The sequence below is a fragment of the Sitophilus oryzae genome, unplaced genomic scaffold, assembly GCF_002938485.1.
Source record: "Sitophilus oryzae breed Bouriz unplaced genomic scaffold, Soryzae_2.0 scaffold_85_pilon_pilon, whole genome shotgun sequence".
Taxonomy (NCBI): domain Eukaryota; kingdom Metazoa; phylum Arthropoda; class Insecta; order Coleoptera; family Curculionidae; genus Sitophilus; species Sitophilus oryzae.
The window spans coordinates 2,557,486-2,573,965 of NW_022147483.1; the positions used below are offsets into that span (position 1 = coordinate 2,557,486).

Here is a 16,480-nt window from a genome sequence, read left to right on the forward strand (position 1 = left end):
TTTTTTTGCTAAATTATCTAAAAAATTAAACATCGCAATAATAAAAAAGCAGGTATAGTAATCGCAAAACAATTTCCGATGCACGTGATCAACTCTGCGCGTCAAGCGATGGCGACAGCGCTGCCAGATTGTGATGGATTTATGAAACGAATCTTAATGTAACATTGGGAAACAACATATTTATTATATCATTTTTTTAAAGATTTATACGTTTTATGTTTAATTTAATAATTAATTTATTTATTTGTTTTATAGCTTATTTTATTTATTACATATTGGCAAAAACTAGCTATTATGAAGATTATCCTAACCGTTATTATGAGTTATTTTTTTATTTATTGGTGTTGTTATCTTAGAACACCACAAGTCGTAATAACAAGTAAGAGGATGCCATGAATACACAAACTAATAATCACAGAATTTACTAAAAACTAACGTAGAAATAACTTTGAAAGTGGAAAATGTGCTTACCATTCAAACCTACTTCTCTTACAGCAGTCAAGGGTAATAAAAGACCTTTATTCTCATGTTCTCGTTCACAATAGTTTATCAGGGAAGCTACAAGCTGTTTGCTTCGACTGTTTAAATGCTTCAGCATATTTTCAAGACACAATTTCAAGAAATGCAATACAAAAACTCGAAAATTTAGTTCTTAAAAGAACTGTTTGTGCTTAAAAGTACAATTTTAAAAAGAAACTAAGAAAATCGGTAAAAAACGAGAATTACAAAGATTCATCGACAACACAATATTATACAAAATAATGAGTGATAATTATTGTCAAATAATAAACGACAACGTTGCTAAACACGGCGCAATGTGACCAACATAGCGATAATAAAATTCGGTTTATACTATTTTTTGCAGCTTTAATCTAAATAAAATATATGTTATCATTTGGCTCTATAAAGTAAAATGAGGAACTGCTCGGTATCTTAAACTATACAATAAATTTAAACATTTTTGCCAAAATTTCATTTAATCAAGTTTATAGGTTTTAGTGTCAATTTCGATAAGATTGATGACGTGCATCGGAAAATGTTTTGCGATTAGTTTAAGTGACTCAAAGGTCAAAAAATATTAGCTACATACTTCAAAGGAGCCGCGCTGACTGTCGCTTCTGTATATCTAAGTGAAAATATACAGTGCGATGTGGGAAATTTTATTTTAAAAAAAATATTTTTTTATTTTTCGTTCTCCCAAGACTGTCATACTTTTTTTAATTCTCATATTTTTTATATCTCCCGTTCTTTAATACTGTATGTTGCAATACTGCCCTACCAATTTAATATATTACATGATAAGTAGTGTGCTATACTTGGTGACGTATGAAAAAAGGTGCAATTTCTGACTCGATAATATAACCTAATTTTAAGGATATTGTAGCGTTTAGGTCTCCCTAAGATTGTAGCCGTACGTAGGATTGAAAAAACCAAAGTTTTTTTATGTGATCTAACTTATTTTAGATTTTTAATATCATTAAAATAAGCGAATAGAAATAAGTAAAAGAAAAAAAAAACAGTAGGAATAGGATTGTGAACTTGCGAATTAGGGTAATAGATGTAAGCTAAGACGATTTTTTTTAGTTTTATAGATAATTTATTGATATGCTGGTTCGTTTGATTGACACTGGGTCTGATATACAGGGTGTAAATGGATTAGTGCAAAAAAATTAGAGGGGTGATTGATTTTTTTTTAAATAATCAAAGACACAATCGGAAAAGAATGACATATGATATATTATTCTATTTAGAGTGTCATTTTCTATCAGATGAAGTAAAAAAATACCGATGGTGCCATTTAAAAATCAAAAGTTGTAGTAATTTCCGGTGAAACAGGAAATGACCGAAAACAATTGAATACGTCAATCAATCTTAATTTATTTCATATACAAACATACAAAATCTCGTTTTTTTTATCTGAAAAAAAAAAGTTATAGGGGTGAGCAATTTTTGAGAAACACCCAGTGTATGATCTACGGATTTACATTTTTTAGATAACTTAGTAAAGAAGTAACGAATATAAAAATTTTAATTAAAAACCAACATTATTTTTTTTAAATCAATAATCTAATTTTTTTCGCACTTATTCAATTACACCCTGTATATTATTTTTTAAAACTTGTGTAAAGAAAGAGATTAAAATGTTAGAACTTGGCTGGTTTTTCACATTTAATTGACCGAACTGCCATTTGACGTAATTGCCAATTGAAGAAAAAGAAAACATTTTAACATCTCTTTATACAGGGTGCTCAAGAAATTTTGTTAGATACATTACATATATAGTAAAAAAAATCTTTTTTTTGGTTAGTTTATTGGCAGTTCAAATTTCTTGAAGACATTTTAGTTGATTTTGTGTTTAGTGTTGGCCTAAAAAAATTCTATACACCCTAGTTTTTTTCTAAGGTTTGTAAAACTTTTTTTTATATCCTATAAAAGAATAATAACCTCCATATCGTAATAGTACATTGTAATACATATAACTATACGAATGACGCACAAATAAGAATATAATGTGTAATTTATTCCAGCTTTTTTTAATACTTGTTTTATAACCTTTAACCGTTTTTTTATAACGATTATGTTTATTGGAACGCGAAAAGTAGGTTGTGAGTAATTTTTATTGTTAAATAACGTTTTTATTTTGTGTAGATATGTAGATTTCTAATATTTCCAATAATATTTATATGTTTGTTACGCAGTATCAAGCTAAAAATTCAAATAAAACTGATAAACTGAATATATAAGAGTGTCTTTTATATAACAAACCTCCACTTGCAATGTTGCTCACATAGCCTACCCACTAACTTTGGTCGCGATTGGCCATCACTGCTCTATAGGGTCTGAGTCTGAGAAGGTATTGAAATAAAAAAATTATAAAAAAATAAAAAATAATTTATTTACGGTATTCCCAAAGTCCTACGAACTAAAGTTTCTGCTATTTTATTAAATTCACTTCTATCTTCACGCCACATTTTTGCTGCATCAACGTTAGCGCCACTCTCATCATTAGGCTCTAAAAAAGATATACAGGGTTGCCCATTAGTGCGACGAAGTCCAATATCGCCGCTGTTGACCAAAATATGAAAAAAGTTTTGTATAAGTGTTGCATGATTATAAAGGTGCATGTCCTAGTGTCCAGTTTTTTTAACTCCGTGTTTTTATCACTTTCGGATATACTGTACCAAAATTTTAGTAAATAAGAAATATCATGACACTACATAGTCCTTCAAATAAAAATAGAGTAATACATATATGCAGAATTGTATGCTAAATCCAATTATGTATAGAAAAATAGGGGATGCAGTTGTTGCACCCTGTATACAAGAAAATACTTTTAGGATACGCACCTTTATAAACGATGCAAAATTTATATAAAACTTCCTCACACTAATGGGCTAACTAAAATTTCATGACATATAAGAGAATTTATTACCTGCTAACATACTAACTACCGATAAGAGTATTTTCTCAACACTCTGTACAGGAGACCATCTTTCTGCACTTGATTCGTAGCCCATAGGGTCATCTCCTGGTGCATGAAGGATAGAAATACATACCCTACCATCGGAGTATACTAAAAATGCCATTAAACACAATTTAGACTCTCTTAAATGATGGTGTACTTACTGTTTGGATGAAAAATATCACAGGTGAATTGCATTTTCGGAGGACTCAGCGGATAGTCCGGGGGAAATGTTAGTTTTGCTGGAAAAACGCCGCCTTCGAAACATGTTCCTTCGGGACCACTAAAAAAATGAATATGTATATTCTATAAAAAAATATAGGTATGCATTCATTTACATACGTTATTAATGCTTCCCATTCGAAGAAGTTTTCCTCATTTGTGGGTCCAGCAATTATACCTTCAGGTGGGTTCAATGTTAATTCTAAAAATTAGTATTATATTTGTTTTTAATTTACTAAACGATTTTAATATTTTACGTTTATATTCGGCCATCAGTCGTCGTAATGCAGAACCAGCCATTGTTGTACTTTGTAGTTACCAAATGAATACAGCTAGATAATGTTTTTAACACAATAAGTAAATTTATGTAAATATATTCTGAAAATTTGGAAATAAATTTAATAATTTGACAATCAGCTGATTAAAGTATTTCGAGTTGCCTAAATATGAAATATTTTGTAGAGTGTCATCTATCAGTGCATTACTGAAAGATTTTCAAACTAATAAACATTTTTCTATAAGTGATTGGAGATATGTTAGGCGCGGTCAAGACGGAACGACTAATCGTACGACTTATTTGAATCGACAAAACGTTGCAGATAAAACGTAGCGAATGGACAGGAAGTATGAACAAGTTTAAGAACTGTACAAACTCGGAAAATTGAGTTAAAAGTTTGAGCTAGTACAGGCTACAGGGTATAGATTCGGCGTTTTTCACAGTCAAGTCGTAGCAATAATAATTGTCTGATCTACGGCAACGTTCACATGAGTTTCTCAGTGAGTTCATTGAACTTTATTTTATTTAAACAAATAGCAAAAACTAGCCACAACAGTTTTTCCACCATGTTGCTATGACAGAACACGAAAAACCGAACGAAAACGTATTTTCAACGCTAGTAAACCGTACGATAAATCATTGCGTGTGGACCACGCTTTAGAGTGGGTTGAAGTATATTTTTTCACGTATAGATGGCTCTGACTACACTTTTTGGATCTAAAAATTGCAGAATTCTTTAAAATAAAACTGTAATGTTCTCTAACATTCCGTTAGATGTCAGCAAAGTAACATAAAACAGAAATCTTTATTCTCTATGCCTTCGTTTCACTACCTCCCATACGATGGCGCGACGATAGTTTTACAGATTACTTTAAGAGAATATTTCGTCGTATGGTAATATCCTAATAGATGGCAGCAGCTGTGCAAAAAACAGAACTCTGTTATTTTAAATCTATAACTTGTTACGAGATGGCGCTTGATATATATTAGTTCCGATATTATCCGCTACGATTAAATGGCGCTGAATGTAATTTAGTTTTTTTTAAATACCCGCAGCAGAAAAATGTTTTAAGCTGAGTAAAATAGGAAATTACTATAGTATAGAGGTATAATAATTAGTTTCAAATAAAAATATCCGACTATTTTTAGTAAACGAAATAAAATCAATACAGTATATTGCTGATGTTTATTTCTGCTTAGATATTTAAAATATATTTAATTTTCTAAGCTTTACAATAGCATTTTACATTTTTGTAATTGACCTTAAGCCCAAGGGGGTCTTGCATTGAGAAGCATTGCTTCTCAAGAATAAATATCTCGCTATGCGAGAAAAAAAGAAGAAAGTGACCGATTTCCGTTTCACTCTGTATACATTAGCTCGAACGAGGTCGACTGACCATCGATGGATAGCTATCAGAAACGGCGTGGAGCAAAATAGCGGAATCTTGAATAATGTTCAGAATTAAATGGTTATCAAGAAAAACTTGACTTACAAAAAGGAAAAAAAAACAAAGGTTCGCAAAAATAGCAAAAAGTGGCAACTAAATATGGTTTTATTCAACTCAAGTATTGTGATATAATTATATATTGAGTTATTCCTGTTTTTAAGATATTATTTAGATGAAACTTAATTTTTGTTGCATTTTAATATAGGTAAAGACTGTTCAGACATCGTTCACCGCTACGTCATCATTATTTGTCAAATATGAGTCTTAGGGTGTGTCTGAGCTCAGTTCATATTGTTTAGAAACTTTTAAGTACGTTCTTATATTACTGATTGAGCGAGTTCCGTTTTTTTTTCGGCATTTATTCATTTTATCTTGAACTCTTCGTTCCTTTTAACTCCAATCCTTTGGACTGTTGATATTCCTATATCTAAAGCATCAGCAACTCGCTACATTATTTTAAAACGCTATAAATTTGTAATTTACATAGGAATATTACACTTTTGTATTCTACTTATTTTATATATTGCGTCCACGGACAAGAGTGTTCTACCAGCGTCTCTTTCACGAAAAAATTAATTTATAAGCTTAGCAATGAGCTCTTGTTCATTTTGGTTAAATCTTTGAGGCATTTTTACAATAAAAAACTTGAATTTTGTTGTACTGCAACAATTAAATTTTAATTTTGACAGTGATCGATGTCCGTCAATAAAATTACAACCAAATCCAACGACAATGACAATTACTTAAAAGGATATACAGTAATTTACAAAATACCATTATGACGTCACCAATCTCTTTCATCTGGTTGGCGAGTGATTGATAGAGTTCGAATATATATGACGTCACGCTGAACGATGACTTAACATTCTATACATAATATAGTTCTTATAATGACAAGTGGGACAAATCTTGTGTTTTATTTTTTCAAAAGAATTATTTATTATTATTCACATTCTCCATAAATGTCATTAGGCTCCGTTTAGACCTTTGAATAAGAAGACTAAGGAAGGAGCATAATGCTATCCATGTATTCATGCATGGTGGGCGGAAAAGGCACCATAAAAGCTCTCTAGGGTGGGGGTCCTTGACAGTTCTGTTTGACGATTCATTTGACACATTTGAATTTGATTTGAAATTTTGTGGATTTGTCAGTCTTTACGGAGCTGATTTTATGTTATTTATTATTTATTCTACTACTGATAGTTGTATAAAGGTAGTAAATCTAGATGGATTTTGTGGCAGAACTTAAATTAACAGTGACACTATCGCGATTTATTGAAAAAGACTCTAAAATAGTTGGTTGTGTAGCGTGCGGTAGATCTCGGCAAAAATTGAGTGAAATAATGGAACAACTTTTCGCTAGTAAGTGACTATATACTATACATACGTGTAGTAAACCGATCATTTATGAAATTCACTTAAATTAACTAAATTATATATTTCTCTTGCATTTTAGCTTTTATTTATTACTTGTCAAAGATTAGATGTCAAAGAATTTAGATACGTTAATTTGACTTACCTGCTTCAGTAGCGTATCGGATGTTTGTGTTAATAAATACTTATTATAACTTATCTATTTTTATTAGAATTATATATTTTTATAACAATTTTAATACCTACCAACATTTATTCACAACGTAAAATAAAACAACAAATTATTGGGTCTATCCCACGTCTACCCTATATCATAGTTTTACATTTTTTAAATAAAATTAGAACGACACTGATAAATCGGAATTTAAGTCGGCCATATTTGAGGCCCATCGCGGTGTACCTAATATTTTTGATATGCTCCTTCCTTAGTCTTCTTATTCAAAGGTTTAGACATAACGTTTTACCTGTTCTGTCAAAATGGTCCATTTTAATTGAACCCCCTGTTGTAGAAAAACAAATGAACCCGCCACAGAGAGGTGTAATAGGTTATTTAGAATTATTGGTGTTGTTTATTTTAGATTTTATTATTAAGATAAGTTTATTTTTTTTCTTTTATCGTTTTTAAGAAATATCATCTGGTAATCCTGCAAAGTATTTCCTTAAAATAACAAAATAAAAGAAAGAAATCAATAATGATAATCTATAATGAGAAATTCTAATGTTATGAAACACAATTTTAGAGAAACGAATGTTACGGTTGCGAGTAGTAATAATAATAACACTAAGAACAAATAAATATAATTAAAAATATATAACAGATGTTCATTGTAAATTACTGTATTCTTTGGTAAAAATAATGACAAATGTTTGCGGAAAACAACAATTTCTTATACTTTCGTAGTTGTTACATTTATAATGGGGTACTTTTCCAATTTTTTTGCAGGAAGTGAAATTATTAACAATTTTATATGGACACAACAGACTTAAATAATATATCATTAATCGTCATACTCAAAAAATTTAAGTGTGATTAGTTAACTATAGGTGATTAATATGTTTGATTTATATTAGTGAACTTAACTTTTAGGCTTTTTCCAGTTATTCAAATTTTGCTAAATTTTTTTTGAGTGGTGCTTCTCTGAGCTTTTTTATGTTATTTACCGTTTATTCTTCAATTGGTTTTATTTAGAGGTAGTAAATCTAATGTCAGAGTTTAAATTAACAGTGAAATGATTGCGAATTCCAGAAAAAGACTGTAAAATAGTAGTGCAGCGTGCGGTATATCTCGTACAAATATCGAGATAAATAAAGATTTGAATAAAGATTACTTAGCAGGTGAATAATTTGCACTGGTAAGGTTAGAATAATTTTCACTATAGGTAGGTAACTATATGTATAATACACTTTACGTGTAGTAAACCAATCAGTTATGAAATTTACTTAGAATTAACTAATTATACAGGGTGTCCCAGAAATAAGTGTTTTTGAAAAATTCCTTGAAATTTTTTTTAGTTTTTATTTAAAAAAAATAATTTCTTGATAATATGGCAACATAGGTAGTAGATTAAATTTACAAGAAAGAAAATCTAGAAAAGATCCAGTGGTTCTCAAAATTTTAGCAAAAAATCATTTTTTTTGGGAAATTTTCAAAGTAAAATAACTCCGTTATTTTGGACTTATTTGAAAAACGATAAAGAAAAAATATGTTTCTTTCATGGAGATCTACCCAGGGTTCGGAAGTAGTTAATTAAGGCGTAATTTACCTGATTAACTACGTGTAGTTTTTCTTCAAAAACTACTTCTTTTCCCGTTCATTAACTACATGAAAACTACGTTAATAAACTATGTATTGATATTATGAATAATTTTCCTTTGTATGAGGTGTAATAGAGGTAATATTATGTAAATATTATATCTAAAGCCATATTTCTTCTGGTTTCTTAAATACATTATGTGTTTTTAAAGCTTCAACTTATTATAACCTCACCTCAAACCTTTGAGATTTGAAAGTTACATACATAGGTTACATAAACTACACCCTCTACATAAACTACATTAACTACCTGTAATGTAGTTTATGTAGTTTTTAAAAGTAACATGTAGTTTTCCGAACCCTGGATCTACCCTTACACAATATTACACCTTTACGCACTTATTTCTGGGACACCCTGTATATTTTAACTTTCATTTTTGCTTTTATTTACAACTTGTCAAAAATAATTAGGATACGTCAATTTAAATAGGTGTTTCAGTAGCGTATCTGATATTTTTGTTATTAAATAATTATTATAACATATCTGTTTATGTCTTTGAATAAGAAGACTAAGGAAGGAGCATAATGCTATCCATGTATTCATGCATGGTGGGCGGAAAAAGCGCCATAAAAGCACTCTAGGGTGGGGATCCTTGACAGTTCTGTATGGCGATTCATTTGACACATTTGAATTTGATTTGAAATTTTGTGGATTTGTCAGTCTTTACGGAGCTTATTTTATGTTATTTATTATTTATTCTACTACTGATAGTTGTATAAAGGTAGTAAATCTAGATGGAAATTGTGGTAGAACTTAAATTAACAGTGACACTATCGCGATTTATCGAAAAAGACTCTAAAATAGTTGGTTGTGTAGCGTGCGGTAGATCTCGGCAAAAATTGAGTAAAATAATGGAACAACTTTTCGCTAGTAAGTGACTATATAATATACATACGTGGAGTAAACCGATCATTTATGAAATTCACTTAAATTAACTAAATTATATATTTTTCTTGCATTTTAGCTTTTATTTATTACTTGTCAAAGATTAGATGTCAAAGAATTTAGATACGTTAATTTGACTTACCTGCTTCAGTAGCGTATCGGATGTTTGTGGTAATAAATACTTATTATAACTTATCTATTTTTATTAGAATTATATATTTTTATAACAATTTTAATAACTACCAACATTTATTCACAACGTAAAATAAAACAACAAATTATTGAGTCTACCCCACATCTACCCTACATCATAGTTTTACATTTTTTAAATAAAATTAGAACGACACTGATAAACCGGAATTTAAGTCGGCCATATTTGAGGCCCATCGCGGTGTACCTAAGATTTTTGATATGCTCCTTCCTTAGTCTTCTTATTCAAAGGTTTATGTAATGTTTATGTATCTCGACATACAGCCGGGGTACAAAAAGTAATTTTTACTCCGAACAAAACATGCAATTTTTTTCAAACACCACAAATAATTTTTAAACAGTTTCAAACGTTCCAAATAATATAAAATAGTTATTTTTTGTACAAGAAGATAAAATGGTATTTTATCGTCGAGCGAAAAGATTCATTCACGAGCGATGAAATCGCGAGTGAATTAATTTCGGGAGACCATAATGCAATTTTATCGTCGTGTGTAAAACAATATTTTTTTCCTTAGCGAGTTACGTTTTAAAAAATATTCAGAAATTATTATTTCAAGGAATTTATTACGAGCAGAAAAAATATTGTGCTGGGTTGGCGTTGGTTTCTATGTAATTTGACAAATAAATAAAGCTGTCTTTTTAGTCGTCAGTTTTGAGTCAATATTTTTTAATTCTCTTTCGTGGCGATTGCTGATTGAATTGGAGCCAGAAATGGCTCAAAACGAAATATGTAAATTACCAACAGCATTTAAATCCCGAATAACTTATGAAAAGGAATACAAAAATTTTCAAAAATGGAATCAATTAAAAAACGTGCGAGAAGAAATAAAGTTTTTAACCTATCCTCGCTGTTAAAGTATCATTTAATTAAATAGATATAAGGCAATCTTATATATAGTATATAAATAAGAATATATAAAATTAATAATACAATCGTTTCGGAATCCAAGTTCAAGAATTTTTCCTGCAACTTGACAACACCGCCCAAGAAAACTCCTGCGAGCCGTGGCAGGATTGCGGGCAAAAGAAAAGAGTACCAGAGTACCAAAGTACCAGTACAGCCGGTCGGTCAGTACGCAAGAACACGTCGAAGGAGCGCCGCTGACCATCCGCGCGACCAGATTTAGTCACGGGTGATTTTTTTTCGAATTCCTCTTAGATACAGTGATGTGATACGTATAAAAAGTTTGTTTATAGTGATATACTTGTCTAGAAAAGGATGCAAAAGATTTAGGAGTGATTTTAATCTCTGCTGAGAGCGTGCGAGACAATGTGCGCTGCTTTGATTGGTACATAATTGTTATAGACGGCATCGGATATTTGCCGTAAGTATTTGGTCGAAACTAATTGGAGCTGTGGAGTGAAAGTTAACGAGTACAACCTGTATGTGAATAAAAAGAAATGTCTTGTAACCCAAAGAAGCTGGTTTAGTGTGGATTTAGACTGTTTATATGAAATAAGATGCATCAAGATTTGTTTTAGATATTGACATAACTCTTTTATCCAGATACATTTTTTAAAACTAAATAATTTTTTTTAATGTAATATGTAATATACAGGGTGAGTTTCCTACGATGATGTTCTCTATGGATATCTCGGAAACTACTGGAGATAGACAGTCGGATAAATGGAGAAAGAATTGCTGCTTTGTGGGGGTGGGGTCATAAACATGCGCCTTTCAGATTTTTGAAAAAGTTCATGGCTTACTAGATATTTCGAAAAAAAAAATTTTGGCTATTTCAAAAATTGTCCCTAATTATAATCTATTTTAGACAAAAAGTTTTCAGATAAAAGTTGTAGATAATCAAATCGCTAATGAGAATTTGTCCTCCGTTTTTTTCTAAAGCCTGTCATTTTTGACATATGACACAAACATATGTTTTTTTAAATGGAAACCATAGTTGGCCATGACTACATAAAAAGCGCCATTTTTTAAGCTTTTCAGCGATATAAGCTATAATATAAGCTAATAAATAAACAGCAATATATTTTATACGTCGACTTGACGAGTACGTCACCGCAAATCGCTCCGCCCACTCATTTTATTGGCCACTTGCAAATTTGTCGAATTTTTATTGATGGGACGCGTCGTCTAATTTTTTACGAAAAACATCGAGAGAATATCGTTTCCCCTCTCACGGATACCCCGTAGCTACACAACGGACAGACGTACTGTAAAGTGATATTTCTTTTTTTTTAAGTTTTAGATTGTGTAATGTAAATTGTAAAGAACTGTTTAATAAAATATTCTGTCTTTTTATAAGTTATAAATCATAACAAATAGAAAGAATAATAAAGAGAAGAATAAGAATACCACGCCAACTAAGTGAAATTAGTCAAGAATTATAAGAATTGGTAACTCAGTAATTTTTCGAAAAAAACGTATTATAGCTTATATCGCTGAAAAGCTTAAAAAATGGCGCTTTTTATGAAGCCATGGTCAACTATGGTTTCCATTTAAAAAGACATATGTTTATGTCATATGTCAAAAATGACAGGCTTTAGAAAAAATCGGAGAACGCAAACTCATTAGGGATGTGATTATCTACAACTTTTATCTGAAAACTTTTTGTCTAAAATAGATTATAATGGAATTAGGGACAATTTTTAAAATAGCCGAAATTTGTTTTTTTTTGTAAGCCATGAACTTTTTCAAAAATCTGAAAGGCGCATATTTATGACCCCACAAAACTGCAATTCTTTCCCCATTTAACGGACTCTCTATCTCCAGTAGTTTCCGAAATACCCACAGAGAACATTGTAGGAAACTCACCCTGTATAATATAATATAGAGAACATGTAATATATACCGAGTGCGTCTGAAAAGTGGCTCACCCCTATAACTTTTTTATTCTTTCAGATTAAAAAACGAGATTTGGTATACGACATAAATTAGGATTGATTGGCATTCAATTTTTTTTGTCAGTTCCTTTTTCAGCGGAAATGACCACCACTTTTGATTTTTAAATGACACCCTCGGTATATTTTTATTTTACTCGATAGAAAATTACTTTCTGAATAGAATGACATATCATATGTCAACTTTTGACATTTTTGCTTAAAAAATGTAGTTTTTCTTGTACTAGAATGAGAGCAGTAATTAATGTAATTAACATAGCTAAAAGTATAAGTCAGCGACATTAAGACATGACCTTAAAACAGACAAGGAGTAAAAATTTAAACGACTTTGTCATTTAAGAAAAATCAATGTCGAGACAATGCGCTTTATATAACTAGCCTTGCAAGGTTTGTAGTAAAATGCTAATTTCAGTGTCAACAAAGTATTGTCAATAAAATACCTTGTTTATTACTGCATTTACTACAAATTGTTACTATACTGTGTGTGTCTCAAAAGTGGTTCACACCTATAACTTTTTTATTTTTTCAAACAAAAAAACGAAATTTGGTATGTTAGTATACAGGGTGTTTCAAAACAAATGCGAAAAACTTCAGGGGGCGATTCCTTGTTCAAAATAAAGGGTAGTTTGCTTCATAAACGTTGGGTCAAAAGTCAACCATTAGGGAGATATTGCGGTACAAAGATGGCGGAAAAATAATGTTTTTATTTTTTATCTTGAAAACGAAAAGAGATAGACTAATAAAATTTTATGGAAGTATTACTGTTATGAAAACACTCTTTCTGGTAATTTTTTCACTTTTTTAAAATGAGTGGAAGGGGTTGAAATAAACTACCCCTATCATTCTTGTTAACGAAATTTAAAGAAAAATCTTATCAAACACATGCAAAAAAATTAATTTGGATAGTTTAGTTTGTTTAGAAACTTTTTTATCTCTTCTATTTTTTGATAAAACTCACCGATTTGAAATTAAAAAATAAAATGTAAAGCATTACATGTCAGGACAAATAACATTTTCTTATAAAGAATCTAGTGGGCTGCTGTAATTTTTTAGGAAAAAATCTAGTCGGCCGCTGTTACTTTTTAAGATGTTCCTAATATTATTTTATTTGACATTACTCTACTGCAATACGTTATTATCTAGATGATTATTATTATCGTTATTATCACTAGATTCTTAATCTAAAAATGTTTTTTTCCTGACATGTAATGCTTTACATTTTATTTTTAATTTCCAATCGGTGAGTTTTATCAAAAAAACACAAGAGGTAAAAAGTTTCTAAACAAACTAAACTATCCAAATTAAATCATTTGCATGTGTTTGATAAGTTTTTTCTTTAAATTTCGTTAACAAGAATGATAGGGGTAGTTTATTTCAACCTCTTCCACTCATTTTAAAAAAGTAAAAAAATTACCTGAAAGTGTGTTTTCATAACAGTAATGCTTCCATAAAATTTCATTAGTCTATCTCTTTTCGTTTTCAAGATAAAAAATAAAAACATTATTTTTCCGCCATCTTTGTACCGCGATATCTCTCTAATGGTTGACTATAAAGCAAACTACCCTTTATTTTGAACAAGGAATCACCCCCTAAAGTTTTTCGCATTTGTTTTGAAACACCCTGTATATAGGTCACTTCCTGTTTCACCGGAACTTACTACAACTTTTGAGTTTTAAATGGTACTCTCGGTATATTTTTACTTTATTCGAAAATGGCACTCTGAATAGAATGACATATCATATGTCAACTTTTGCCATTCTCGCTTTAAAAAAAATCATAGTTTAAATTTCAATCCCGAGTGTCATGACTGTGTCAAAAACACTCATTTTTAATCAAGGAGCCGTGGAAAAATATATTTGATCGTCTGTCTTTTCGTGTCTTGTTCTGGCCGGTTAAAAGATACCCAAGTTGTATTTTTAATCATATGTCAATTTTTTCAAATAGAACAAGGGTGGATCATTAGCATATTTGAAAAAAGCATTTTTTACGAATAATTTGGTACCATACACTTAGCATTTCGAGTCAAATTGTCGTTATGAACTGCATGTTACAATTTCAAATAAACCATATGCAAAAATGTCAAAAGTTGACATATGTCATTCTTCATTTATATATGTCATTCTATTCAGAGTTTTATTTTTTATCGAATAAAAGAATGAAATATGAATGAAAATTAATATTTTAAGTAAAAAATACCGGGGGTGACATTTAAATATCAAAAGTTTTAGTCATTTCCGGTGAAAGAGGAAGTAATTTCAAAAAACAATTGAATACGTTAATCATTCCTAATATATGTCATATACTAACATACGAAATCTCGTTTTTTTATCTGAAAAAATAAAAAAGTTATAGGGGTGAGCCACTTTTGAGACGCACCCGGTATAATACACGTAACGGATAGTAAACCAATGAAAATTATGAGAAATTCACTTCGAATTAACTAATTACATATAATTTCTAGCATTTTTGCATGTCAATTTGACTTGAGGTGTTTCAATAGCGTATCTGGTATTTGTGCTATTAACTAATTATTATAACTTATCTATTTTTATTAAAAATATAGTTTTGTATTTAAGAATCTTGACAAATCGTTTAAATATATACTACCTACCTCCGTTGTATATAAATTACAATTTATTTGGCCCCAAATTATACATATTATAATTAAATTTTTTGCTACAATCGTTGCTCCAGATTATTTACTTTACTGTTATCAATTTATTTTTTATGCCGACCCAAGCCGAACAGTTAAACAATGGAACGTAAACGCAATACGTAATGAGGACAGGCTGTATAGAACAATTTGTGGCTAGAAGGAAGTCAAATTATATGTAAATGAGATACACACGGAAGTTGACGAAATTTCACGTCAGTTTGACTAAAATGGGTACACTGGAGGAGTTGTTTCTTTTAAATAATTTGATAGTAGTAAAATGTCAGAAAAAAAGTAGGATTGTCATAGAAAACGCCCACAAAATTAAGGAAATACCGTTTGATCGACAAAGAATCGGTTTCAAAGACACATTAAAAAATTATATATTTTTTTACTTTTTCCATAGTTTTTGATGGTGTATCCCAAAATTTGGTCGTGCATAATTTGAACATCCTCTATATTTTATTATTCCTGCCATGTTGTCTACTTCTCACGCAGGTAATGTTTTTTGTATTTTTTTATCAAATGATCAAACCACGAACTACAGGAAGTCTGTGGGTTCGGTTGATGACAATTCTACACTCGATCGAGAAAATTTTCTGCTTGTTGCTTTTTCTTAAAACTTCTCGGTTGACCACACTGCAAAGCCACGGGAAATCGCCACGTTTAGTGGTCAGTGTCAGTGCTACCAACAATTACAAGGTTAGTCTAGGGAACTAATACAATATTTTCAATCTCATTCACATGTGAGAGGTAGCCTACGCTCTGTACAAAGTATGACACTGTAAAAAAAATAACAAAGATATCAGATACGTTAATGCAATATCTAAGTCGAATTGACATTATCCTACATAAATCCTAATTATTTCTGACAAGTTATAAATAAATGGGAAAATGGAAAATTCATTCATATATCAGTAATATTTAAAAAATAGGCAAATTAAGAGCTACTTTAAAAAATACATTCCAAATAACCTAAATCTAAAACACTCAGATTGAGATCTGAAATAGATCCCAAAATATTTTTAATGAAATTAATAGCTGTGCAAGAAACATTCTGTAAGCTGTTTAGTTCAGAAAGATAGTTTTCGCATTTACCTCGTATACAAATGCCATACAACCGGGAACCGTTCACCTGAATTACGTAAAATCGGTGCAATTACAGACCCAATGTCGAAACGAGAACCGCCAGAAAGAAAGTGGATTTGTTTACGGCCTGTGTCCCCCTTCCGGTGGGCTCCCCTTGGGGGGCACTATGATTTTCCGGGTAATTAC

General features: G+C 30.5%; 2 protein-coding genes across 2 annotated transcripts in view; one reads left to right on the forward strand and one right to left on the reverse strand.

Annotated features, from left to right (window-relative positions):
* Positions 1 to 2,017: 2,017 nt before the first annotated feature.
* Positions 2,018 to 4,110, reverse strand: LOC115890198 (ubiquitin-conjugating enzyme E2 G2). The gene is made up of 6 exons (XM_030910359.1): positions 3,943 to 4,110; positions 3,806 to 3,887; positions 3,628 to 3,746; positions 3,434 to 3,574; positions 2,902 to 3,013; positions 2,018 to 2,846 (listed from the first exon to the last, which is right to left on the reverse strand). The coding sequence occupies exons 1-6, from the start codon at positions 3,983 to 3,985 to the stop codon at positions 2,801 to 2,803; spliced, it is 543 nt and encodes a 180-aa protein (XP_030766219.1). The 5' UTR covers positions 3,986 to 4,110; the 3' UTR covers positions 2,018 to 2,800.
* A 6,613-nt stretch (positions 4,111 to 10,723) lies between these two features.
* Positions 10,724 to 16,480, forward strand: part of LOC115890044 (calpain-C) — a 40,448-nt gene continuing 34,691 nt past the window's right edge. The window contains exon 1 of the mRNA XM_030910154.1: positions 10,724 to 11,018. The gene's annotated coding sequence lies outside the window, so the exon portion shown is untranslated. The remainder of the gene's footprint in view (positions 11,019 to 16,480) is intronic.